General features: G+C 33.2%; 2 protein-coding genes across 4 annotated transcripts in view; both read right to left on the reverse strand.

Moving 5' to 3' along the window:
• Positions 1–20,982, reverse strand: part of LOC103500847 (protein SHOOT GRAVITROPISM 6) — a 33,793-nt gene extending 12,811 nt beyond the window's left edge. The window contains exons 1-30 of one of the 3 annotated variants that reach the window (XR_007823214.1): positions 20,710–20,981; positions 20,452–20,542; positions 20,309–20,363; positions 20,074–20,205; positions 17,795–17,866; positions 17,112–17,202; positions 16,904–16,999; positions 15,898–15,976; positions 15,741–15,804; positions 14,633–14,736; positions 13,991–14,096; positions 13,431–13,517; positions 12,499–12,576; positions 12,062–12,129; positions 11,865–11,964; positions 11,594–11,767; positions 11,394–11,483; positions 11,189–11,254; positions 10,948–11,043; positions 10,794–10,868; positions 10,259–10,318; positions 8,221–8,310; positions 7,618–7,739; positions 7,303–7,432; positions 7,141–7,220; positions 6,495–6,630; positions 5,712–5,793; positions 3,943–4,088; positions 3,782–3,862; positions 3,586–3,686 (exon numbers count right to left, since the gene is read on the reverse strand). Coding sequence is in view for 2 of the 3 variants with exons in the window: in XM_008464288.3 (XP_008462510.1) it covers positions 3,586–3,686; positions 3,782–3,862; positions 3,943–4,088; positions 5,712–5,793; positions 6,495–6,630; positions 7,141–7,220; positions 7,303–7,432; positions 7,618–7,739; positions 8,221–8,310; positions 10,259–10,318; positions 10,794–10,868; positions 10,948–11,043; positions 11,189–11,254; positions 11,394–11,483; positions 11,594–11,767; positions 11,865–11,964; positions 12,062–12,129; positions 12,499–12,576; positions 13,431–13,517; positions 13,991–14,096; positions 14,633–14,736; positions 15,741–15,804; positions 15,898–15,976; positions 16,904–16,999; positions 17,112–17,202; positions 17,795–17,866; positions 20,074–20,205; positions 20,309–20,363; positions 20,452–20,542; positions 20,710–20,749 (2,792 nt within the window). In the remaining variant the exon portion in view is untranslated. Of the gene's footprint in view, positions 1–3,585; positions 3,687–3,781; positions 3,863–3,942; positions 4,089–5,711; positions 5,794–6,494; positions 6,631–7,140; positions 7,221–7,302; positions 7,433–7,617; positions 7,740–8,220; positions 8,311–10,258; positions 10,319–10,793; positions 10,869–10,947; positions 11,044–11,188; positions 11,255–11,393; positions 11,484–11,593; positions 11,768–11,864; positions 11,965–12,061; positions 12,130–12,498; positions 12,577–13,430; positions 13,518–13,990; positions 14,097–14,632; positions 14,737–15,740; positions 15,805–15,897; positions 15,977–16,903; positions 17,000–17,111; positions 17,203–17,794; positions 17,867–20,073; positions 20,206–20,308; positions 20,364–20,451; positions 20,543–20,709 lie in introns of all 3 variants that reach the window. The other 2 variants (XM_008464288.3, XM_051089114.1) reach the window with 2 other exon arrangements.
• A 3,422-nt stretch (positions 20,983–24,404) lies between these two features.
• Positions 24,405–24,994, reverse strand: LOC103500845 (probable histone H2B.3). Its single transcript, XM_008464287.3, has one exon. The coding sequence runs from the start codon at positions 24,934–24,936 to the stop codon at positions 24,517–24,519; it is 420 nt and encodes a 139-aa protein (XP_008462509.1). The 5' UTR covers positions 24,937–24,994; the 3' UTR covers positions 24,405–24,516.
• Between the last annotated feature and the right edge of the window lie 1,636 nt (positions 24,995–26,630).

The raw sequence follows: 26,630 nt of genomic DNA on the forward strand, positions 1-26,630 counted from the left end.
AGAACGGACAAAGGCATGCCAAGTTGTAGAAATTTGAAAGGATAATGCCCGTGGAGTTTCAACAAGATGCCTATTCTTTCGTTCCGCATACCCATTTTGGGGTGGAGTTTTGGCACAGGATGATTGGTGAATGATTCCAATTCCATGCTTATATAAGTAAGAATTTAGTGCTTCTGAACAATACTCACCAACATTGTCACTTCTCAAGGTTCTAATGCATACACCAAAGTAACTCAGAACGATTTTTCATATAAATATAACCAAGTCATGCGAGAGTGATCATCAACAAAGGTAACCAAATATCTAAATCCATTTTTGGACACAACTGGACACGGATCCTAAATATCATAATCAACTAACCCAAAGGGAGAATTTGCTCATTTGTCAACTCTAGGACTACAGCTAAGACGATGAAATTTGGGAAACTGACATGAGTCGCAATTCAATGGAGACAAGTTAAAAACTGGGGACAAGGCTTTCTTAAGACTGAAAGGGATGGATGACCAAGACGACAATGGGCATCAAAAGGAGAAACAATTCCAGAACAAGCAACGGTTGTTGACGTCAATACTTAGTGATCAAAACTGTGAAGTCCTCAAGATTCATGTCCTTTCGCAATAATCTTCTTTGTTACAAGATCCTGGAACAAGCAATAACCAGGATAGAATGAGACACAACAATTAAGGTCACAAGTGATTTAACTAATAGAGAGCAAATTAAACACCAATTGAGGTAAATGGAAGACAGATGACAAAGAAAGGGAGAGGGTGAGATTTAGTGTCAGATCCAATAACATAAGACTTTGATCCATTTGCTAGGGTAACACTAGGAACGGATGTAGATGACAAAGTTGTAGAAAATAATTTGGATTACCTGTCACATGAACAGTAGCACCGGAGTCTATGACCCATTATGTAGAGGAGGAAAAGAGACCATGATTCATGTTACCTAAATTAGCAATGGTTGTAATAGAGACACATGCTAATGATGAACGAGACGTTTTCAACTATTTAGTTGACAAATCATGGATAGATGGAGCTCTTAATTGAGCCAAATGAGACATCACTTTGGAATAAAAAACCAAGATCTGGGAAGCTTCTAACCAACAGCTACCCAAATTAGAATAAAACAGCAACAAATCTGAAGAACCAAAAGGGTATTTTTCCGAAAACTCTCACACTCGATTAGATTTTAGAGGAACCAAATACACAGATCAACTGGAAAACACAAAAGGAGACGAACGCAGCCGATAAAGCACAAAATGGATCTCCCACATGCTCCCACATGCCAGCGCATGGATCTTGCAACGGAGGAAGAGGCGAGCGCGAGTCTCACGCACTGGTTAGATGTCTTCGAAAATTTGGGGTTTGGTAGATCAGCAGTTGGACTCCATTTTTAGATGGGTGGTGTCTAAAAGAACAAATTTCCAGTGGCAGCTGACGGAAAGTCGCGGTGGCTGACGGATGGCAAACAAATCAATGACAGCGACTGTGGGCAAAACTATAAACCCACCCCTCCAAAAACCCCAGATGTTACAAAAGGGTTCTAAATTCTCAAACCCTAATTTTCTCCAACGCTCTGATACCATGTTGAAGTTTGAGGAAAATATGAAATAACTCACTTGATTTGTTATATACAATAGAGTTCAATATATATAGGCATACATGAAAACCCTAACTAAAGACTAGTAAATTACGATAATGGACAAACGACTAAGAAGCTCATATATTATATATATATATCATAATAATAATGATATTTAGGCAACAGGCAAAAGAAAAAAATTTATAAGATGTATTTGAACAAAAAAAATATACGGAAAGACCATCATCCTCCATTAAAATTGAAAGAGAAGGACAGCGTCTAAGAAGAAAAAAAAGTGTCTGAAGGAGCCTGAAATATGAGAGAACTCTTGTTTCAGCACAAAGTTAGAAGCAATACTCCTGAAATTGTTCTAGGCAGATTTCTTTAAGGAGAAATTCAAAAGCCGAAGAAACTGGTGCACTTTTAATGCTCTTATGCTTTTATTAGAAGGGATCCAAATGTTCTTGAGGGAGGATACAAAAATTTGGTATATTTGACTCTTCAGGCTCCTTCAGACATTTCTCAGAAGAAACTCCCTTTTAAAGGCTCTCCTTCAGACATTTCTCTGTCACTGTTGGAGTGATTTATTCTCTCAACGCAACATGAGTAGGGTCTTCGGGAAGATACAAGATAAAATATTCAACATATTCTTTCATTAGAAGGGATCCAAATTTTCTTTAGTGAGGATACAAAATTTTGGTAAATTTGACTCTTCATACTCCTTTTCACACTTTTTTTTTTTTCTGAAATGGAAATAAGACTGTCATAATGAAGGAGTCTAATGCTCAAAGTACAACAGCCGAAACAAAAATGCAAAAGTTCGTAAAAGTTCAAACTTGCCAAAACTAGGCTAGAACCAAATTACAACATAGAGACCAGCACCCTAAAGAATAATTAAGAACAAATCAATATCTAATGGGGAAAAAATAGCACAAAATTAAGATAGAGGAAAACTTGATAAGACTTTTAACTCGACCAAACTCAATATGAAAAGAATAGAAGCAACTTCCGCAACAACCCACAAAGATTGAATCAGAAAAAATAAGGGCCAGCTAAAAATGGCCGATGAAGCTTCAAAATCAAAGAAGAAACCAGCTTACCTCCAGCAATCCAACTAATAAAACAACTACTATTGCAACCAACAAAAATCCAACTCAACTAGAAGACTAAATTCTCTCTGCTATCTTTCTATCTCAAAATCAACAGCAACAACAAACCAATAGTTCGAGACAACTTTGAATGCTCAGGTCTTAGAGAAAAAACAAAACCAACCTCCAGAAACTCCTCAGACGAAACTTCCTTTTATTAGGCTATCCTTCAGTTTGTCCTGTATGTTTGAAGGCTACTAAAAGCTGGTCTCATTTGGTATATCATTGCATTTCTCTTGTCGCTGTTGAAGTACTTTATTTTCTCAACTCAACATGAGGCGGATCTTTGGGAAGATCCAAGATAACATATTCAACATATTCTTTGCCGTCTGATACTTCCCAGAAAAGCTAATATTATGGATTGATGCTTCCAAGGCTTTTCTCTCAGACATTTGGTTACCAAATCAAAGTGTTTTTTTATGACAAATCTCTTGATTGGATGGATCATTTGTAATTCAAAATTAAAGCTCTCTGGTGGTGTTTGTTGTCTAATCTTTTTTATGGATGTTTTCTTGATGATATTAGTAATAAATGGCAGGCCTTTTTATAAGGGTTAAGGGTTTTCGCATTGTGTCTTGGTTAATTTTTGCTATTTCTGTATTTTTTTCCATCCTAAGACTACTGTTTGCAGTCTATGGATGACTGTATTTCATTTCCTCGTTTTCATAGATGAATGAAATTTGTTTCTTGATTACAAAAATATAAATAAATAAGTACAAACATTTGTAAAAATAAAACTATATGTCAGAAATTATAAGATGAGGCGTGGTTGACTTTGTGTTAAGGACGAAGGGATGGTTTATTTAACAGATAAAAAATCAAAAGGAGCGCACGAACTTCAAAGATTAAATACCTTGTTAGAAGAATTGTACATAGAAGAGTAATAAGATTGTCAATTAGAGGATTGACTACTTCAGCTGGTTCACTTGATAAAGTAAAAAACCCTAAGGTGGCCTGAAAAATAATTTCAGATATTCATAAAGTCTTGATCAATCATCAAAATAAACATTTCGTTACCAATTCTAGTAGAAATCAATAATAAATATTACCTTCATTATAAGATTTCTAGTTTCAATAGTAAGTTTTGGTTCAAGAGAAACCAAAGTAGTGCATGCACTTAAAGCAAGAGCCTAGAAAAATATCCATCTGATCAGTCGCAGTACAAATCAAATATAAATTATTGGCCACCAGAATTATATATAATTGACACCTGAGTGCGCAAAAACTCAAAATTAGAATCAGAAAAGCCACCGTTGTCGTCTCTACCCATTAATGTCAATATGTAATCAAGCAACTGATCCCTTCTCTTCAAGGGAAACGTTGACCCATTTTCAGCAGCACTAATGACAGCGCGACCTATATAGAGTAAAGATCAGCATTCCCTTCATTTTCAACATCATAGAACCTACATAGTAGAATCCTAGTGTCTACAGTGTTCTTTTACTTTAAATTCCAACAGCACAAAAGCTACTATAACAAAAGTCCAGTGCCCAAATGGATAATATCCCACCTAAAAAATAAAGACAGTCCAATAGGCATGGATTCCACGAGAGTTTTCAAAAATCTTCTAAGACACTAGCACAAACTTTTGAGATTGCCAGTATGTGGAGGCTGTGTGGTGCTGTTTCCTACAGGAGTTTGGTATTAGCTATGCTGGCCAAAGGAGCATTCATGCAACGATCTCCTCCATCTGCCCTCCAGAGAGAAAGGGTGTTTTTTGTGTTTGCTAGAGTGTGTACTGTGATTTGGGATGTTTGGGGGGAGAGGAACGATCAGGGGTTTCGTAGTAAGGAAAGGGATCATGGTAAGGTTTGGTCTTTGGTTAGGTTTCATGCGTCCCTTTGGGCTTCTATTTCGAAGACCTTTTGTAACTATTCCATTGGTAACAATTTACACAATTGGAACCCCTTCTTTTAGTTAGGTTGTTTTGATGGGCTTTTTTCTTTTCTTTTCTTTTTTTTTTTTTTTTTTTTTTGTGTGTGTGCCTTAACAAAAGTTGTTTCTATAAAAAAAAAAAACTAGCTAACAAAACTTGAAGCAATCAGGTTTAAAATTTTCAATGCAAGACATAATCAGGCTACTGAAAGCCAGCTAAATTTGTCTTGATCCAACTCCCAGTTTTTTCTTGAATTGTAATCCTAGGTTGTGACGAAGTACAATTTTATGTCTTATAATTTTAATTAAAGAAATTATAAGAAATTAAAGTAATGATGTAAAAGCGTAATTCATTATGGATTATTTCTGCCCAATCCATCTTGTTGGAGTACCAGTTACACCAATCACTTCAGTAATTATAGCCTTTCAATGATTTTCAACAATTCGAAGGCCCTTGGCCTTATATGCTAGTTCTTCTCGGAGAGGGCCCCCTTGTCCCTTTCCATTAGGCTATTCTTCTTTTATTCTCTTGAATATATCTGTTTCTTATAAAAAAAATGTTGTCCAATCTATACCTTCAGAAGTTAAATTTGAGACCGTAAAAGAAAAATTAAGACAAAACTAGAGTTTGGATGGAGCATTTGATTTAGCAATTTCGAAGCTTCACATTGGTGCTTTTGTTCTAATTTGTTTACTAGTAATATAATTCTGATTAGCTTCTTGTATTCTTACTTCACTTTGCTTCTTTGTCACTCCTTTTAGGAGTTTGTTTCCTACCAACTTTTGTATTTTTCATTAGATCAATGAGAAGTTCATCTTGTTAAAATAAAAAAAATATATTAATAAATTATAAATAATTATGAACAGTAAATAATAATTTGTCCACCTTACCGAAGTTTCCTTACTTCCCTACTGCGTTGAGCATGGAACAACATACAAGAACACCATCCACTTGAGATGAATTGTAATTTTAGATTTATGCAGGTATGTGGCTTTCCATTATTCCTAACTTTGCTAATGTACTTCGTTATTGAAGAACTCTCTCCAAATATTTCAAGAAAAATGTTTCAACTGAACCAAAGAAGATAGCATATTTATACAAACCCAGTAAATCAATTGCAGTGATGACCGCTTGTTTTGCTGTAGGATGGTAGACATTAAGAAGCCGTGATAGCATATTTGTACCCTGTTAGATAAATAATTAAATGAACATTTAGGAAATATGCAACATCAAAACTCATGGCAGAGAGGTGATTAGGTAAGAAACATCTAAATTTAGTACAAAGGTAAGCAAGTAAATGGCATTTTGCAAGGAAACAAAAAAATCATTAAAATCACCACTGAACGTAGAAACCTATGATCATGGATTAGAAAAAAATTTAATTATATCAGTACCTTTAACACTCCCCTCCCTGGTAGGCTAGAAAATTTGTAAGAAGCCAACAAGTGACAAACGACATTAAATGGAGAGGAAGTAACATTACAGGAGTTTGAACTCGGAACTTCACCATGTTCTTTTGATTATGTTAAATTAAATGCATAGTATAACTAAAATACATTCCAGTGTATGAAAATCAACACCCATTTTCAGATGAGAATGAATCTTCATAAACTTAAACAGCTGATTGTACTTTTATATCTAACTTTTTGCTGGAAAGTGGAAACCATCTATAGAACATTCTACAAATTGGACCTTTTTTGTCTCGCACCCCATTGTTCAGTTTTAAAGACATTTTATGTTTATCAGATTAGAACAGAATAGAATCAAACAAATGGACAAAAGATAAACGTGTTTTTCTCAGATTTTACTCCGGGAAGTCAATTGGCATATGATGAATTTAGTAATAAACCGATAAGAGTACAAAACAAAGGGAAAAGATTTCTCACAACAAGAGCATCTATTCTGGCCTCAATAACTGTTGATGGAGCATATTTTGCAGCATATCCATACATGAGAGCCAAAGCAGCATGTATGTCATCAGACTCCTCTTTTTTAAAACCATCAGAAAAAAATGATAGGAATCTACATTTAGGTAAAAGAAAGGACACAACCTTGTCAGACTCCTCAGCAGTCAGATGTATGTTTCAGTCTTTCAGAAGAAGGAAAGTTGACATTCAATTTACAGCTTAAAAGGGTGAATGACGCTAAAAGTGAGTAACACAATCACAGAGTAAGAATGAGCTTTATAGGAAGAGGGGAAGGAGGAAAAGGCATTTGTACCATATTCCATATAAAGTATAAACAATAGCTTCTCGTCCATAAGGACAAAATGTGCAGCATAAACTTAGCATATTAGTCGCGACATTCTCATCCATGGAAAATAAAAGCAGTTCTCAAAGTGAAACATGTGAGCAACATACATTTAACTGATAAGATATCTAAACAACCATGCAGACCTAACTTTTACCTGCTTAAGCACGGAATTTTTTTTGAAAGAATCAAGCAGTTGATTAGAGGGATGCTCAGGGGGAAAGACGACTTATTGACAATAATCCAGAACAATCAAATATAAAAGCACATCCAAGTACAAACCTCTGGAAAAAACTATGCCCCATATTGTCCAGAATGTCTTTCAGCTTTTCCAATACGGTATCCAAGTGGGACGATGCAACCTGTACCAGCAAAAAACAAAGATTATTATATGAACTAATTGATCGAAGTTGAAGAACTCAACAAAGAGCTAACAATAAATACCAATCCCATTGCTTTTGCCAAGCCAAGCCTATTTGTGGGAACAGCAATATTAGCCTGTTTATACATCAAATCTATCTTATCATGTACGTAGGGTCTATCGTTGATCTTCTGAAGAAGTATGCCCAAGCACCTATAAGAAAAGTATGAATTAAATAAACATAGATGACTGACGGATAGCATGATAGAGGCATAAGCTGCCAGAGATTGTAAAAGAAATTACACAAAATGTATGACATTTAAGAAAATTTTACAATGGAAAATATCATCATCCAGAAAGTCATAGAATATGCCATTTAAATAACCAAATTCCATCACCTGTGAAGTAGTGCAGAATGTTCATCATCAGAGACATAAAGTTCATATTGATTGCTGAAAGCATTTCCAAGAGATATAACCCAATTCGTGTCCTGAATCACGTCCAAAGATTCTGCAAGGAACTGACTCAAAAACAGATGTAAATGGTAAGGATCGCGAAGAAGGGCCCTTATTAGTGGGTTAGTATTATAGCTTGAGGGAAAACACTAGCATGAAAATTATCCTATAACAGAGTAAATATCTTATTTCTCGAAACAAATTAGTAACTTGTCCTTTATTATTACTTTACATGCTATTAACTTGGGGCCTACGTATGTCTACATATATGTATATATATGATTGATGTTTTTCTCTTTTTTACTTTTTTTTTTTTTTTTTGAAACGGAGACAAGCCTCTTTATTAGACCTCATTAATTAAAAAATTGAGCAAAATACTTGGATTATAGAAGAAAAACTGCAATGATCTAAAACAATTTTCTAATTTCGTTTAACTATATTTCAAAAAAACTAGATTAGAACACGGTGAGAATTAAAGTTAAAAAAGTGCATATCCAAGAAGAAGAAAAAAAGTTGAAATGTCCATGTTCGAAGAGGAACACTCACGTTAATTATCATGTCATCCCATGTCTCTTGATATAAAGGGTTCTGCTTTAGATCTTCTGGATCACTAATATATGCCTTCATTTTAGGTATCTAGAACTTCCCAAAGCAAAAATCAATCAGATTCAATACATAATCATTCTTACAGCACAGTAAGAACAATTAAAAAAAGACAGTAATAGCACGATAGATAATTCATGGTCCACACAAAAGACGTACTATATTTCATAGAAGTGACTCAGCAACTGGTCAACGTTGCAGTATTTGAATACATTAAGAAGTTTTCATGATTTATGAACTCAACCATCGATCTGCTCCAATTTATAACTTAGTGTCCCAATTTGTATTTGACAAATACTATGAACAATTGAACAGTCTTGTTTTTCCTCTTAATAGAATGCAGATGCAAGAAAATGATGAAAACAGCCTAGAATCCAGTTACCCATCTCACCAAAAACCATCCTAAGACACAGAACGCAGAACATTTCAAATGTCTAACAGGATAGCCTATCGTTTAATGAATTTTAAAAAAGCTAGCTTGCCAATATTGTGTAATGTGAGGGATAACCTCTATTTGAATGCATTTCAGATTTCTATATCCAATCTCACATGATAATGTCTATTTAAACTTCTTTTTTTTTTTTTTTTTTTTTTTGAGTGTTTGAGCTTGCACCTCAACTATCCAATCTCTCATGATAATGTTAGTTCAACCTTCTTTTATATCCATAAGTGTATGAGCCAACTTGTACACACCCCAAGTATTCTTATGAGATAAGCATGTGACCCTGCTAAATGAGTGAGTTTATAGGTGGGTGATGAGCATTTCTGTGTTAAATAATTTTCTTCTTTTCCTTTTGAGTTAATATAAAGATACTATCTAATGGTAGTCCTTCAAGATTTTTAGTCAGGATCTTAGAATTTCTTGATACTTCTGAGTTCTAAAAAGAACCTACACATTGCGCATTGCTAACACATTATTGAGACCTTGTACAGATCCATATTTCGAATCACAACTATAAAACATGAGAAGGAGAATTATAACACATTGCACTGAACACGGTTTGAAGTTAAAAGGGTATCAGAATCAAAATAAACAAACACATAAGATAAATGGAGACAATCCTAATTGCAGTAATTTAGGTCCATTTGGCAACCCTTTGGTTTTTTTCCTTTTAGTGTTTGAAAATTGTGCTTGTTTTTCGCCATTTCTTCGTCATGAATTTCATCTTTTCTAGGTAGACATTTGGATATTTAGCCAACTTCTAATAATAAGAACTAGTCTTTACAAACTAATTTTTTGAAGTTTTCAATACTCGACTTAGATAGAAAGCACTCTTCAAAAGTAGACAACAAAATAAAGAAATCAATAGGTGGAATTAGTGTTCATAAGCTTAATTTTTAACAAATAAAAAATCAAATAGTTATCCTTCGGGGGCTTAGAAGTCCAAAGTTAAAATGAAAAGAGACTATTGCTCAAAATGTACGGATACAAAATGAGAACAAGAAAACATAAAAAGCACAGACCCAAAAGAACAATTCACGAGGACAAAGATTAACAAGAATGGGGAAAAAAACTACAATGTTAAACTAGAAAATACGTACAAAAATAATTTTAAAAACAAAAAAATAAAATAAAACTCAAAAAGATGGCACTGAGGGAAAGCAGATATCCTTACAGCTTCAAAACGATAAACCAATGGAGAAGAAAAACAAAGAAATCCCTCTGAATCCTTCCAAACCAAAATTATTTAATGCGTCGAAATCCAAAAGCAGGAGAAAATAGATGACAAAGTCCAAAGTTGAATTGCTATAGTAGCCATTTTAAAAAATTATAAATTAGCTCAAACAGATGTTAAATACCCAAGCTATTGACAAGAAATAAAATAGTTATATTGCACCCAGAAAAGAAGGATTAAGAAAAGAAACCGGATCCAAGAATGAAACAAATATGCATAAATACACATGTATGTGTGTGCGTGAATGGTGAGGATTGCAATTACAAGATAATTTATATCCATATCATGTTTTGATAAAGTAGTACCTCATCTTGCCAAAACAAATTGATATTTTTTGGGAAGAGAGGTGCCAGATAACACAAGACCTGTTAAATAAAAATCGCACCAGTTTATAGCACATCAAAAGGGTAAATGAAACAATGATTGGACAACTATGTAACAATATTGAAACACAATCAATAACCAGAATACACCAACGTCAAGATTTGATCACAACTGGTATAGTAATGGTCTTGTATCTTCAAGTGTTGTTAAGTTTCCTTTTGCTTTGCATCTTGTACTTTGAATATTAGATTCATTTCAATGAAAAAGTCTTGTTTCCATTTTTTTTATATTTAAAAAAAAACACCAACTTCAAGAATTGATTATAGTTATATTGAGCAGTGTAAGTTTAAAGAAATTATTTCATTTATAATGCATTCACTCAAAGTTTCATCCTTCTTGGAATTTTTCTCAAAATACCAGCCAGTATATTCAAAAATCCTATACCTCGTTTTTTGTTGATAACAACTATTTTGCAGAAGTTAAAACGGTTATGCATAGAAAAGTGTGAACACTTACAGTCAAAATTTGTGTTGCTAACTGCTCTCTTGCTAGAGGATCGTGCAAAAGAACCACTAAGCGAGCAAAAAGTTCCTAAAACATAGAAACCACTCAAGTTAACAGTCTCATAATATGGACCAATTTAAACACCAGAGGGAAATTTGGCTGTTACCTCTGGATTTGGAATATCAGAACGGGTTTTACATTCACTCAGCATACTATCTCCATAAGATCCATGCCTGCATAATTCTGAAATGCATCTGCAGACCTGCAGCAGTGGCATTAATAGAATGTCCCGGACAAGCACTATTTTATTTGCAATCACACATCCTATTTCTACAATTGAGAAGAACATAGAACCATGCAAAGAAAAAAAATCCCCATGTAAGATCAATAAAATCAGAAAGACCTACCGTTGCAGTTGCACCAGTATACCTCCTTGGAATGATCATTTTCAGTAAAAAGGGCCATAAAATATGCTGCGGTGTAAGTTAGGAAAAATATTTGATTAAACTCAGAAGGGAAACGAGAAACAGGGTGAACTACAAAAGGAGGGCAGAAAGAGTGAAATTCCATCAATGAATGTATGAACGTAGGAATAGAACTCCAGCACAATACCTCCATTTCAGGAATTGTAATGGTCAGTAGAAGAAGACCTTTTTCACTAATCTCTCTCAGCTTTATAGAAGAAACTGTCCCCATCTTCACCTAAAAGAACGAAAAGTGTAATAAAAGAAATAATAACTACAAGTAGTAACATCTTGGAATCAAAATTTATAAATTACAGAATGGTGGTATTTATACAGTAGTGTGTGAACCTCCATTCTCTTGTACTGAAAAGGAATATAACCACCATTTAACCCCGGTAACTCCTTTGAGGTTCCAGGATCATTTCTATCAACTTTGATGGCACAGTGGCGCACAAGATACTCAACAAACATCTCGCCAGATGAACCAACCAGGTAGCAATGTGACGCCATTACCACAGTCAACTACAAAGTAATAGACATTTTTAGTACCAAACAAAATAGCGCATTTCCAAAGTTCTTAGCAAGATCAATATACACACACACACACACAACATCATACCTCTGAAAGTGCCTTTCTAACACCTAGATTTTGTTCGTCTAGTAAAGACTTAACAGCTTCAGTGAGTAAAGGCCTTTTACCATGCCAAGCCTCGGATAACCTAGAGATATCATAATAAAAAAGTAAAATGGGAAACCAAAAGGATGACTAAATGGTTGGTTAAATATAAGGAGGCCAAAATGGCCAAAAAAAAAAACCTTGGCAAGAGGTGCTTCAGAACACAAAGAGCACCAAAAGTTAAAGGCTCTTCTTTTAACCTGCATTTCTGAGTATGAAAAAAGAAGAAATAAAACGAACTATTAAAACTCAAGAAGTTCCAAAATTGTAGCACCCAAAATACATACGCCCAAGCTATTATAGAAATAACTGTTAGGATAAATGTACATTTTTATTAACGTAAAAGTTATATGTATTTAGATTACATTTTAATCAATTTTTATTGCTTAGTCATTCGTTATTTTTTTCCTTTTATTTCATGATTTAGATCTTTCTAATTGAGAAATTCCCAAGATTACAGTCGGTTTTCCGTAAACTTTTAACTTTATTATATTTACTTGTAAGTAGTTTCTATTCGGTATAAGAATCTGAAAACTAAGCTTTCCCAGAACTCCACAAAAGAAGGTAAATATCTCACATTTAAGAGAAACATAAATAAATCCTCGGGATATATCAGGCCAACAGTTAAAAAGCAACGCTGTACTTCATTATACGTCTGCATACAGAGGAAACAAGATTATAATCCAAATAACAAAAGTGAGTGCCAAGAAGAAATGAATTCAAAATATTATGGATGAGAAACAGAAAGGGAAGGAAATGCCTTTGCAGAGAAACCTCAACCTCATATTCTATAATTTAATGTGAGAGGGAGAAAATTATTTCGACAAGAAACAGAATTATATTCAAAAACCATCCCAAAGAAACAGCATATAGGCTGGTGTAGAGGAAACACCCACCCAAAGAACTACAAAAAGTTTTGAAGTACACCAGATTGATAATTGATAAATTACTAAAATATGTGGCAGAAAACACGAAAGTGTCACAAACATCCCCAACAATGTAATATGAAATTTTCTACAGTTATCAAGAAAGAATACTAAACAAATAACTGTGTCCAGCTAGTAGTAAGACTACGAACTAAGAAGATAGAAAGTCTAAGCTTTTCCTGTGAGAATTTTCAATTACAATATTCCCCAGTCAATTGAAAGTGAAGTCTTATAGTTTAAATTACAATATTCCAAAAACCATGAGAGAGGAGAGAGGGAGGGAGAGAAAGAATAATGGACCATGTTCCGAGACAGATACTCCAGTTTTACAGTTGGTCTGTCTGCAAGCATAGTCCATTATCCTCCCTCTTTCTCTTCAATTTTCCTTTTTGTTGTTGGATCTGGTTTTCTTCATGTTCATTCTTAATTAATCTGGTTGTTTCCCTCCTTTGTGAGATAGTTGTTTGCTATTTTTTTTCTTTTTCTCACCCTCGACAGTTTGTATCCTCAACCTTTGTTTGTGTTCATTTCTCAATGAAAATTTATTTCTGGTCAAGAAAACGTGCATAGTTGCTGGCCATACCTTTAATCCTATTGAGAGATCAGAATCTTTGCTTTCGTTATTAACGCACACCACTGGGAGAAGTGTAGACAGAATCACTGTGAGATCCTACAATTGATCATGAGAGTAATTTGCAATAGAGTGAGACACACCATGCAGATTAAGAATATACATACGCGGATGTTAAATCAGAATTATTTTTAAACTCGCTTCAAGAAAGTTGCATGAATAAAAACTTAATTGTTTGAAATGCATGAAAGTCCTGCTTGTTAAATTTATACACCATACACAATCCATAAAAAGTTGCTTTTTTTCCAATGAAAAATGAGAAATTTTCACAGATAGAAAAAAGTGTCAAAGTATTTACAGAAATAACAGAAAAAGAAAACACTGATAGACTTTTAAAGGTCTACAAAAGGGAAGAGGCGGGAGATAAGTAAAGTGGGAGAATGAATAAAATACATTGAATGACCTTTTCCTCTTGAGAACAGGACGATCATTAATTGCTAAATGCACTTGAAAGCACATCTCAAATGTTAAAATGTACAAAATGAATGCGGAAAGGAAATAATATGCATTACCTCAAAGTCAAGGAGAGGAGGACCACTTTCTGAATGTAAAGAAGTGTTTAGGACATTATGCAGACTGCAAGTAGTTACAAATGCAACATCCTGGCCTTTCTTATATCTGATGAGGAAGGTAAAAAGAGATCAAACAATTATCAGTGTAGTATTGCCATTATAAGATATTTACTTCTAAGTGTTGTTGTACAGTTGTTGTTGTTAGAAATAGTGGGCTTGGGTCATGTTGAAAGCCTAAGGGTAGTTGAGATATACTTTTCCCTGATTTTTTATTATTTTAATTAGGCTCGTGTTGCCTATAAATATTTTTCCTTTGTACCTTTATTATCAAAAATAATAAGAAACGTCTATATCATGGTTTTTCTCTCAGTACCAGGGCTTCTATGCAGACCTTGTGTCCTTTCTTCGTCTCTATTTTCCGATAGTTCTTAAAAGCAGTTTTTTACTTTTGTTTTCAAATAAATTTTTTAGAACAGATTTAAGCGACTTGTAAAAATAAACATTAAGTTATAAAAGAATAGGAGAAAATTTTGTAGTGAACTGAATTAATTTCAAAGAAATTTGTACTCTACAGAGAAAAACTATTTTTCCAGAACAGTCCTAAACAAGCCTTTATTAGTTTAACACTTCAATATATCTTACAGTTCCAACATGGTAGGGATTAGTCTGGGCAAAGCAGCCTTCAGTTGTGCCCTAGTAATAAGACCGACAATTTGACCTAATGCTTCCACGGTAGAAATACGAACCTAAGCCAAAAAAAAACACACACACACACACAGAAAAGAAGATAACATTTAGAAGATGGAATGGTAATAAAGATACACTTTCATATCCAAGAAAAAAATAGAAAAGGAAACAAAGATGGACAACATGTTAACAAGAGGGACAAAATTCAAGCAAAAAATGGGGGAATTTATATCATGCCGGTAGTTCCTTTGTACTTAAGCAACTTTTGCAAGAACAACGCAGCTGAAAGTACCTACATCCTAACACCAAGGAGTGTTGTAAGGGTTTTCTGATGTTTGGGTGAAATTCTCCAAAGTCCTAGTTTCAAACTTTCAAGTAGAAAGTTCAATAAATGAAAACCCTTACTGTCACTTGGAGGTTGGAGCTACTGTTGGGGTGTGTGAACTCTTCCCATTGATAGGTGGGGTGGGCCCAATACCAAGAACATAAACCAACCATTTTGAGAAAACCAACAAAAAAAATTTTAACCAGAAATGAAAAAGACTAATGCTCAAATATACAAAATCCGCAAGGGAGTGAGAGAAAGGCAATTAAAAGTAGGAAAAAATAATAACCAACTACCAACTTAAAAATTACAAAGGATAGGTAAAACCATTCCAGTTAAGGCAAATGTTGCGAAGAGAAAATCTAACAAAAGCCTTTGACAGAAAAAAAAAAAAAAACAAGAGTAGTCTTAACACTTAAGACGCCCAATTAGTCTCCTTCCATAATATCAGAGACTCGAGGGAAAACTTTTCAGTGGGTATAAAAGAGAATACACTCTCCATTTTTCTTTTTCTTTCTTTCTTTTTTTTTTTTTTTTTTTTTTTTGGGGGGGGGGGGGTGATTTTTATGTTATTCAGCCACTTATTTACTTTGTCTGCATCCAGTAAGAAATTAAATATAACTTATTTTGTAAAGCCAATAACATTATTCAATAAAATATTATTCGACTCTACTAAAAAAGTGAAATAAGTATCAGCACATAATCATCTTATTGTAAGCAAAACATACATTTTCTAACCTTTAAATCACTAGAAGCAGCCCAAACTCGCAATAAAAGCTCAAAAGCAGAATTCAGAAATGACCTGCAATTTGACAGGAACCCATTTCTTTAATAAACATTTCTAACTGAAATATTAAATGTAAAATGATATGGAGCATGATAGAGCTTGTCTCACATAACATCACCATCAATTGACGAATGTGAAGGGAAGTCCACACTATGCTGCCAAGCAGCTTGACACCAACATTTAATTGCTGGAGAAGTAGAATGCGTCACAGGGTGACAGCAAGAAGAGAAACGCACAATAATCAACAATTTTTCACAAGATTTATCAATTTGTCTAAAACTAACAGTGACAATAGTTGATTGTGAAGAATAAAATGAATCACAATCTGTAGAAAATTGATATTAACATTTCAAAATGTCAAGTGCATCCAACCCATTGACCTCAACCCTTTTTAAATAATAGGGTTAAATTAAGCAGAAATATACTCTTTGAATTTTGAAACAGGAAGATGGATTAGTTACCCCCTTGCACCCCACCCCCCTATACTCCCCCCTCCCCATTCTCTAAGAAAAACCTCCAAAAATCACTTGTCTCCCTCTATAGAGCTCCTTCCTACAAAGGCAAGCAGAAAAGAAAAATTGGTGATAGTGATGACAATAAAATGGGCATGCTTTCACATAATGTTCTTTTCCAATGAGAAAACTTTTTCTAAGAATGAAAAAGTAAAAATTTAGGTGCCTTAAAAAATCCATTGTCACTAGAAAAGGGTAAATTCAAGATTTAGGTGTCTCCAAAAGAGCCATTGTCACTAAAAAAGGCCCTGTTAATGACCACATACAAGAAGTTCGGAGATCAAAACCACAAACAAAAGGTTGGGAATTAGACCATAAATGTTGGTCATTCCAGAAAGTCCTAAATTTATTGTTATATTAAAATATATATATATATAAAAGTTATTATTAGTATTTATATTAAAAAATTAAAAATAAATAAAAATCTAGATGCATGCTTTGGTAGATCAAAATACAGAATTCCTCAATTAAACTAAAAAGCAAAACACTCCAATCCACATCCCCTCGAAAAGAAATCCACCTTGAAGATGGTAAAAAGATGATTATTTTAGGGTCAAACTTAAGATCATATCTTCTTTTTTGATAAGGGAAAGTCTCCAAACCGTTTGCAAAAATAGGTCTATGAGCATCTCGAACATTTCCAAGGATGGGAAGAACTCTGGAAAGCACATCTTTTAGTCGGGGCGTGAACTGTAAGGCTTTAATAAAGAGTAAAATCACAAAAGTCAGTGTTACAAAAGTAATCAAATAGCAGTATAGAAAAATAAAGTTCTGAAAATACAAAATAAATAAATGATGTTGTTAACAAACCATCAGAAGAAGCAAAATCTGCAAGAATTTGAACCATAGCTGGTAAAGCTGAACTAGGCCCTCCCAAGTGAAGATATAGTTCTTCCATCATCTTCCACATCACCATAAAAGAAATTAGTTATTGCAAAATCAACAAAAATAATCCAAGGTTGACAGAGTACACATACTAACACAAACACACAAATATATTTGTACGTTGTATGGTTTTTGTCTGACCAAGTTGGAAGCTAAAAATTATAGAATTATTTGGCAGACATTAAATTGTTTTTCGCGAGAAAGCTTCGACAAAGGAAAAATAAATGACAACCAGAAAGATTCAGTAAATTAACTTAAAATCATTTAATTGACTTCAATGAGAAAACTTCTGCAACCAATTAAGAAAGAGAGAAAGAAGAAGAGAGGATGAATTTATAAAAGTAACTGCATATTTTCACAAAAGTATATGCTTGACCAATGTTTCCAAATCCATTTTGTTTAAGCGATCACACCCAGATCCTATCTTGTCAAAGTTCTCTCTTCCATAAGGTATAATGTTAGTCTAGTCATGTAATCATATGTAGCTACATGATATTGAATGCAAGCATTTATGCTGAACAACATAATTTAATGTGAGAGAGAAAAAATTATCCACTGACCATATTTACCCAAAAACTCATAAAAGACATGAATCACAGCAAACTTACTAGGTCAGGCAAATGTGAGCCTATCGAAACAAGAAGCTGTGCAGCTGCTCTTTGCCACTCAGTATTAAGTTCCTGCATCATGGACAATAAAATAATAACTAACTTGATCAACGAGAACGTTACAAAATGCTTTACGCTCTTTGTATAATCCTCATGATCCTAGTTTGAGTGTCAAGAAAACTCGTAGGAAATTAACTCCTAGGTAAGTGAAAACCATGGATTGAACCCATGACCTCTTAATTAGTTATTGAGACTATGTCTAATTTCACCTTTCCCTTTAATTCTTTAGAATTAAGATATGCGAGCCCTGCTATAGTAGTTGCTCCTAACCTTAATGTTGATACTAATCGGCATTTTGATTCCATTGCAACGCTCTATGTGATAGGTTTTTTTTTTTTTTTGGTAAAAGAAACACTTAATTGATATATGAAATCAGGGGAGAACCCCAAACAACAAAAGGTGGTTACATCAAAGAACACCAATTACTGACTAAAAAGGTTAAGCTGTAATGAGTAGAAGTGTACTTTGTTTTGCATCAAGAAAAAGCCATAGACAAAAATAATTCTTTACACCCTTTGTATAACCCTCATGATCCTAGTTTGAGTGTCAAGAAAACTCGTAGGAAATTAATTCCTAGATAGGTGGACATCATCCATTGAACACATGATCTCTTAGTTAGTTATTGAGACTCTAATTCTTTAGAATTCAAATATGCCGGCCCAGCTATAATAGTTGCTCCTAACCTTAATGTTGATACTAATCGGCATTTTGATTCCATTTCAACAAACTATGAGATAAGGTTTTTCTTTTCTTTTCTTTTTTTTTCCTTTTTTGGTAAAAGAAACACTTCATTGATATATGAAATTAGGGGAGAACCCCAAACGCCAAAAGGTGGTTACATCAAAGAACACCAATTACCTGACTAAAAAGGTTAAGTTGTAATGAGTAAAAGTGTACTCTGTTTTGCACCAAGAAAAAGCCATAGACAAAACTAATTCCATAAAACAGTTAAAAGAGGGAAAAAATCAGTAAAGAGTCCTCTGTTTCATTCACCCCATTAACTCCAAAAAAAACACGTAGAATAGCCAACCAAACCATCTTCTAACTACTACTAAAAGGATGACCCACCAATAATGAAGCCAAAGCATCTGAGAGTAGAATTAGGGCAAATAAAAGACCAACCAAAAGAAGGAAGAACAATGTTTTAAAAGTTGGCAGCAAAGGGGCATCGGAGAAACAAATGAATAAAAGATTCAGCATGTTGGTGACACATGCGACACCATGAAGAAGAAATACACATATACGGCATACCGTGCTGCAAACAATCAGCAGTATTGATGGCACCCAAACTAAGCTCCAAAGAAAAATTCTAATCTTTTTAGAGTAACAATCTTTCCAAATCGCCACATAAAGAAGAGTCAAAGAGTTATCCATAGCACCCACCAAATCATCCATAAGAGCTTTAACAATAAAAACCATAGATGGATCAAGAGCCTAACACCAGGAATTAGAAGAGTGGCATAATCTAATGGAAGACAAGTGATGCGACAATTCAGCTCATTCAGAAATCTCCATCTCAGTAAGGTTACAATGAAGATTTAAGTCTCAAGCATTAAAAGACAAAACTCAGACGTTTGCCACAGTGGCCTCCGATGTCTGAGAAATATTTATCATCATGTTTGCCATGTGGTAAGTGATCATTCAAATCTTGCTATCAATTCTCCTTGTTAATCTGGTAATCAAGTACCTATCGATAATGGAGCAGGTTTATCACTCTCAATATTGGATCTTTGCACTTTTTGTCACCTAATAATTCTTCCTTTACTCGCAAAATCTACTCCATGTTTCTCAAATAGCCAAAAGTTTGGTTAGTGTCAATCAATTGTCAAGATGCTTTCTTGTAGTATCAATATAAGGAACGACCTTACTTGAACAAGATTTGTTCTATAGATTGCACAGTTGTGGCCCTGAGTTCTGATTTCGATATAAGGAAGATAGAACAACGTGCTAAGAACAAAAAAGTGAAAAGTATCACAAACCATGAGACTGTGTATTAACCTTGCAATTGTGAAGTTACAGTAGTCAACTCCTAAATGAAAGTGCTAGTTTCCAAATTGAAGCTTCTATTTCAGATATTAATATATTTACGCGCCATGTAAAATATCATTTCTTCGTTTGGAAATAGCTTATGACTTGAAATTCCTAAACGCACCTTAATGTAACAACCAAAAAGATTGGGAATAAAAGAAACCGAACCAACAATTACAGTATGAAAAGACCTTGGAAGAGATTATCTCAGTCGTTGAAATCTTTGCAAGCTTGGACATGAAAGCTGGATCAACATCTTCTTTGTCCAGTGCTCGCACTCCGAATGACATTACTAGAAAAGCTCCAGCCATGTTTCCAAAACGCTGAAAATGACCAATTTTCAAAACACAATGAAACAAAACGATTAACTACCAAATTATGATTCCTACGAAGCATGACGAACGAAGAAGTAAACACTGTAATTACCCGGCGTCCTCCACGCGAAACAGCATAGCAGCAATCGAGAACCAGAAGCGGATTCCTAATATTGCAACAGAAGTTCCAATTCACAACTGACTATAATTGAAACCAGATTCAAACAGCTAAAGACAACAAGTGAGAGAGAATACAATGTAGCTATATCCTTAAGCGAAGCCATGGACGCCTCCCTCACTACAGGCGATTCATCAGCAAGAGATGAAACTAAAATCTGAACAGCCTCTGCAATTAGTGAACACATGCACACAAAATGATCAATAACGAACTTCCAGAACACGTCAAAGATCGTTATATCGAATTAAGAAAATGAAACAAACAAACAAACAAACAAACAAACAAATAAAAGAGATTGATTGATGAAATTAGAAGATATAGAAAAGTGAAGGAACCTGGTGCAGGAATTGAGTTTGCGGAGCCGGAGGAGGCCATGGAAGGATGGAAACAAAAGCAATGGGCTAGAGAGGTTGGCACAGGGATCTTGCTGCTTCGTTAAAATTCCATGGGCGAGTTTGCGGGAAGAGGAAGAGGCAAACAATTCTCAAGATTCAACGACCATTGATCTAAAATTCTTTTGACATCAATACTTCAGATTCTTATATGCAACAGAGAATTCCGTTTTTAATTCTTTTCTACCAAGCTATGAACTAACGGTGGCACAAGGGATTTAAGCTAAGCTAAGCACAGGCAGAAGTTACCCTTCCTCCAAATAGTCCAAAAAATTTAATATATTAATAATAACACGACCAAATTGCAAAAACCACTTCTGTGTTTTAATTACACCCTCATATTTTTTAATAATAACAATGGGCTTACTAAATTGTTCAAATTAAATCCTATACGTGACTTCGATGGTTCAATTTTAATTTTAGATGAGGTTATAGACTCAATTGTTGCAACCAAAAGTTCAATTATATAATTGCAACTGCTACCATATTTTATAAATTTTACGTACATAAGCTATTTAAGTGACTGACACGTGGTACTCATGATATATTTCTATTTATATATTTTTTATATACACTCATCATAGTTTTAAATCACTGTGGTACAATCCATCTAATACTTAGATGTCAAGAAAAATTATGGTAAATTAATTACTATATAGATGGCACCATAAATAGATTATGTAGCAAGTTATTTAAAGATATCATACTACCTTTTCTGGGGAAGATATCTTACTTCTTTTAAATTAACCTAAAAATATAGGAATTAATCACCCAACGTTCTACTAAAAAATCAATGAAGTTAAAATTTGATTATATTATATACATAAATTAAAAAAATAAAGATAAGTTAGCATATAGAAAAATGTTCCAAACATATGCTCGCTCCCTACGTAAAGGACAAAAACCAAAAGCTTACATTGACCTTCCAAAACAAAAGCTGGAAGTTGGAGGTTTTGGTCCATTGTACCATTTGCAAATCACAATCTACATCCGTAATCTTATAATGTTTCTTTTTTTGGATTACACCAAATTCAAAATATTAATATATAACATATATATTAATTTCAAAAAAAAGAATAAATATAGCACAATCTATCACTAAAAAAACCAAGACCAAATTTAAAAAAAATGATATTATACAATTAATTATTATTTCTAACTTTTCTACTCATTATAGTTACTTTGGTAAAAATGGGTCAAAACTGATGTACCAATTATTTGATTTGGAGAGGGTGTGATTTTGAATTTTGATAATTATTTGATAGAAAAATACAAGGAAGAAAGTGCAAAATAATAAAGTGACACATTTTGAGTTGATCTCATTGTCCATATAGAAATTTTGTGACAAGAAAACATGACTTGCCCTCACATACCTTCTCAAGAATCTCACTTATTTCTACCCAACAAAAACTATCTTTCAAGATTAGGTGAAAAAGCGTACTCAAAGTTTTGACTCTTGTAAAATAGTTCTATCCCAAAAAATTATAAAACCTTTACAAATAAATATTCTTCTAATTCTAAGTTTGCATTTTTATTTTGCTATACGTAAGATTTCAGGAAGTATAACCTTTCAAGAGTGGTTTAATAAATCTTTATTTTGAAATCGCTGGCTTCCAAATCTATAATACAAGTTTTATGTCAATAAATTAACTAATTTTTCTTGCTCATGTACTTATGATCGACTTAAATTTTAAAAATGTTTAATTTCTCTGTGTTCTATTAAGAATTTGTTCTATAGAAAATTAAACAAAATTATTATGCAACAAATTTATGAGTCGTTTTGGACAAGAACTATCCTAAGACTAGATCATAATAATAATCTCTTATCACATTAAATACTATTTTGTAGTCCTCAATTTACTAGAGTTAAACATTGTTTTAAAATCCTCATTTGAGTATTTATTATAACAAAGATTCTATGCTTATATTTTTTTATGATTTTCTTATGTATGTTTACTATTTCTTTCAAACTAAAATATTTTATCCTTTTTACGTATTATTATAACTCAAACTATAATAACTAATTTCTTACTCTAAAACACTTCTTTAAAAGATCTTCTTTTAAGTCCAACCATATGTATTAAGATTACATGATCTTATTATATATTTTATAAAGTAGAAAAGATGTATGCATCAAACCACTAATATGACAAATACTAAATGTCATGTGATGAGTTGTGTAAAGGAGATTTACTTTATTTGTCTTCGAGCAACGTTGCTCACTCACTCACAATCTATGCTCAAACCACCTCTTCATCGCCCATTCTACCATAAAGGTACCGACGTGATATCCCATGTCTTATAAGTTTTCTTTTCCCTTTATTTTGATCTCTTATGATTCTTATCTAGAAATTATACAATCAAATAATTAACATTACATTTATATAAATATTATATCATATATTCCTACATTTACTCAACTAATTTATAGTTCCACATGTAAATTATACTCTAATTTTAAGTATACACAAAAACAATTTTAAAATATTCACAAATATAGCAATAAGAATTAAAATATTAACATGTTTAACATTATTTTTTAAAATTTGTAAATATAATAAAATCTATTAACAATTTTTTAGTATATTTATGTATTTATAATTTTTTAAAAATATTGCTAGAATTGCTCCACCACAATAGCTCAACCATCCTATCCGTGTCCATTTTTCGAAAAAGAAAAAATTGTCATAGCTATGTATGATGTGAGCTGACATTAGGAAAATTCGTGCAGCCATGAGGTGACTTGCTCATATATCAAATATTGACCATACAAGAGCTTCCTACTTGTGCTACGCCGCTGGGCCTTCAACATGCTACTGACCTTCATGCCGGTTCAACGGTCCAAGTGTTTTTTGGTCCGGCCCAATTACATACATATAGTTCACTAGCTCCAACAAGTAGTAGCACTAACTCACTCACACCATCTCCTCTTGTTTCCTCTTCTTAAATATTTACATTCAAATTAAGTCTTCAAATCATATATTTGCATTGAAATTATATTATACATATCTATTTAACATATCATACTAACAATTATATCTCAATTGATATATAGCATATATTAACTAAAGTCAATAATTTAAATTCCTCACACTAAAAAACTAAGGATCGAGATCGAGAACACCTAATTCATATATATGTGTGGCTTTAAACAAATACTATGCACGTAAAGAGCATAAATTTCAAGTTCAAATTATCGTATAATACACAAATAAATTAATAAGTTTGTCTTCTCTACCACTACTCGACGCTACATTAATTTCAGTGGAAGAAAAAATTTAACGTACGACATTCAAAACTTGACCAAGAAGAAGCTAATATTTAAATCCTCCCTCGATATTTTGCACTCAGCAAATTCACTTCGACATTAAGTCATCACAAACAACTCCTGATGATCAATTTTACCTTTTCTTTTTAATTAAAAACATGTTGGATGGAATAGCGTTCTACAGCAATTTTCGAAGATAATTCGAATATACTTTACATTACTGAAAAATAAAGCCGGTGTAAAATTTCGAGCAAGAACTTACTTCCAGAGTATTCTATTAAATTTGAATACAGAAAAAGTAGGAGCGAAGGTCAAATTTTGAACACTTTTTGATCACTGATCTACAATTATACGAAAATATTGCATCAACTTCAAACGAAGAATTTCCGTTTCATACTAAGCCGGACAAAAACAATCGCAATCTATATCATCAAACAATATCGAAGCTAATTTCTAAACACTAACAGATACGATCGAAATTTCTAAGAACTGGTGAATTTGGTAACCGCTTTCGTCCCTTCGGACACAGCATGCTTCGCAAGTTCACCAGGAAGCACAAGTCGAACAGCCGTTTGGATTTCCCTAGAGGTGATAGTCGGCTTCTTGTTATACCTAGCCAATCGCGACGATTCCTGAGCAAGCTTCTCAAAAATATCATTAATAAAACTATTCATAATCCCCATGGCCTTGCTAGAGATTCCGATATCGGGATGGACCTGCTTCAAGACCTTGAAGATGTAAATCTTGTAGGTCTCAACGCTCTTCTTCATCCTCTTCTTCTTCTTATCTGACGACGAAGCATCTTTCGGAATCTTTTTCTCTGCTCGAGGCTTCTTCTCACCAGCTGGAGCCTTCTCCGCTGGTTTCTTCTCGGCGGGCTTTTTCTCTGCCTTTGGAGCCATTTCAATTGAACAAGTCTACAGATTTGAATTCGAGAAGAGGGATTTTCGTTTTAGGAAGATGGGGATGGAAGAATTAGGGTTCTGTTTATATAGGAGTGCTGAGAGCAATATCATTGGTTCGCTTCTTATGACGCGGATCGTTAGTTTTAAACCGTTCGATTGAGAAAAAATAGATTGAACGGGTGAGATAGCGTTCAAAAGTAAAATGCTTTTCGCGGGGCATGAAGCATCTTTATGTTTTTAATTTTTTAAAAATATTATGGCGCGCAGTATCTTAATAAGAATTTTAATCAAGTCGTGGTTACTCTTTTACCTAAAATCAATTTTATTATTATTTAGAAAAAAGAAAGAGAGAAACATTTTTAAAAAATAACATTTTATCTAACTCTTTAATTTTTTATTATCATTTAACTTTTTTCAATATTTTGTAAATAGCTTCTTCTTTTTTTCATCCATAACAATTAACTTTTTTTGGAATTTAAAATTTAAGATTAGTTTATTATAACCTTTAGAATTTTGGGAAGAGTTCAAATGTTGTATATTTATAAAAAAAATAGAAAGTATTATAAACAAATTAAGATAACATTTGGAACACACGAATTGACTATCAAATATCAATTATTTCGTTGTTCCTATGGGGTGATTATATACATGTGATATAAAACTTTCAAAATTTATTGTTCAATCGATTAAATACTCGATACATTTGAAAAAAAAAACATGGTCAAGCATTTGAAGAATATATTTGTGGGATTTGAAATATTAATCATTTTTCTTATCTAGACGCTTTAGAATTTTGTTTTTAAATTTAAACTTTTGCTGTGGATTTAATGATTTGAATTTAAAAAATAAAAATAAAAACATATAATTTTACCATTTCATTTATAAATGGAAAACATCTTACTTAATTAATTTCATTTCCCAAGCGAATTTATTTTAAAAGTTTCACTCTCTTCGTTACAATACAAACTGTTATTTTAATTATAATAAAAATAGACAAATCAGGTATTAAGTTATGTAAAAAAACATATTTGAAACTTGAACAGAGGCAAGCTATGCGTTCCAAGCTTAAGATTTGAAATATGGATCTCTAACATTTCTCTGCGATTTGGTACATTAACATATTTTATCCTCACTCGTGCATCATAGGAAAATTCCTAGAACGTCACCCAACATATAATTGTTCCTATAATCGAACACTGAAAAGAAAGGTGCTCCATCGAGCCAGCTACCGACAAGGAATGTGTTTATTTTTTGTATAGATAGTAACTTTTAATTCTTTTGAGTTTTTTTTATTTTTACTTTCATGTCATCGGGATCTCTCTCATTCAGGTGATATTCAGTTAATTTATTTCCCCTTTCTAAACTTAGGTTGTTAAATTTATACTGTGGTATATATATATCAACAAAAAAATGTTATGGATTTGGCAAAAAATAATCAGGGCACGTAGCCCAAACTCATTACATTTGTAAAAAAGAGAGAGAGAGATAAAGAAAAACAAGTTGAATCCATGAAATGTCAAAAGAAGTACATATCCATCCAATATGGCACGATAGTACATTTGGTACAATGTACTCTTGATATGCTACTGACATATCATTGATACACTCGATATACTAAAAAGTCTTACATTATTTTAAAGTTATACACACCTCAATCCTAAACCAACTAGAAGTGTAGACATTAACAATCA

The sequence above is a fragment of the Cucumis melo genome, chromosome 8 (genome assembly GCF_025177605.1).
Source record: "Cucumis melo cultivar AY chromosome 8, USDA_Cmelo_AY_1.0, whole genome shotgun sequence".
NCBI classification, from domain to species: domain Eukaryota; kingdom Viridiplantae; phylum Streptophyta; class Magnoliopsida; order Cucurbitales; family Cucurbitaceae; genus Cucumis; species Cucumis melo.

Bases quoted from the DNA above. Each gene is read 5' to 3' on its own strand.
- LOC103500845 (XM_008464287.3), bottom strand. From the start codon at position 24,936: ATGGCTCCAAAGGCAGAGAAAAAGCCCGCCGAGAAGAAACCAGCGGAG.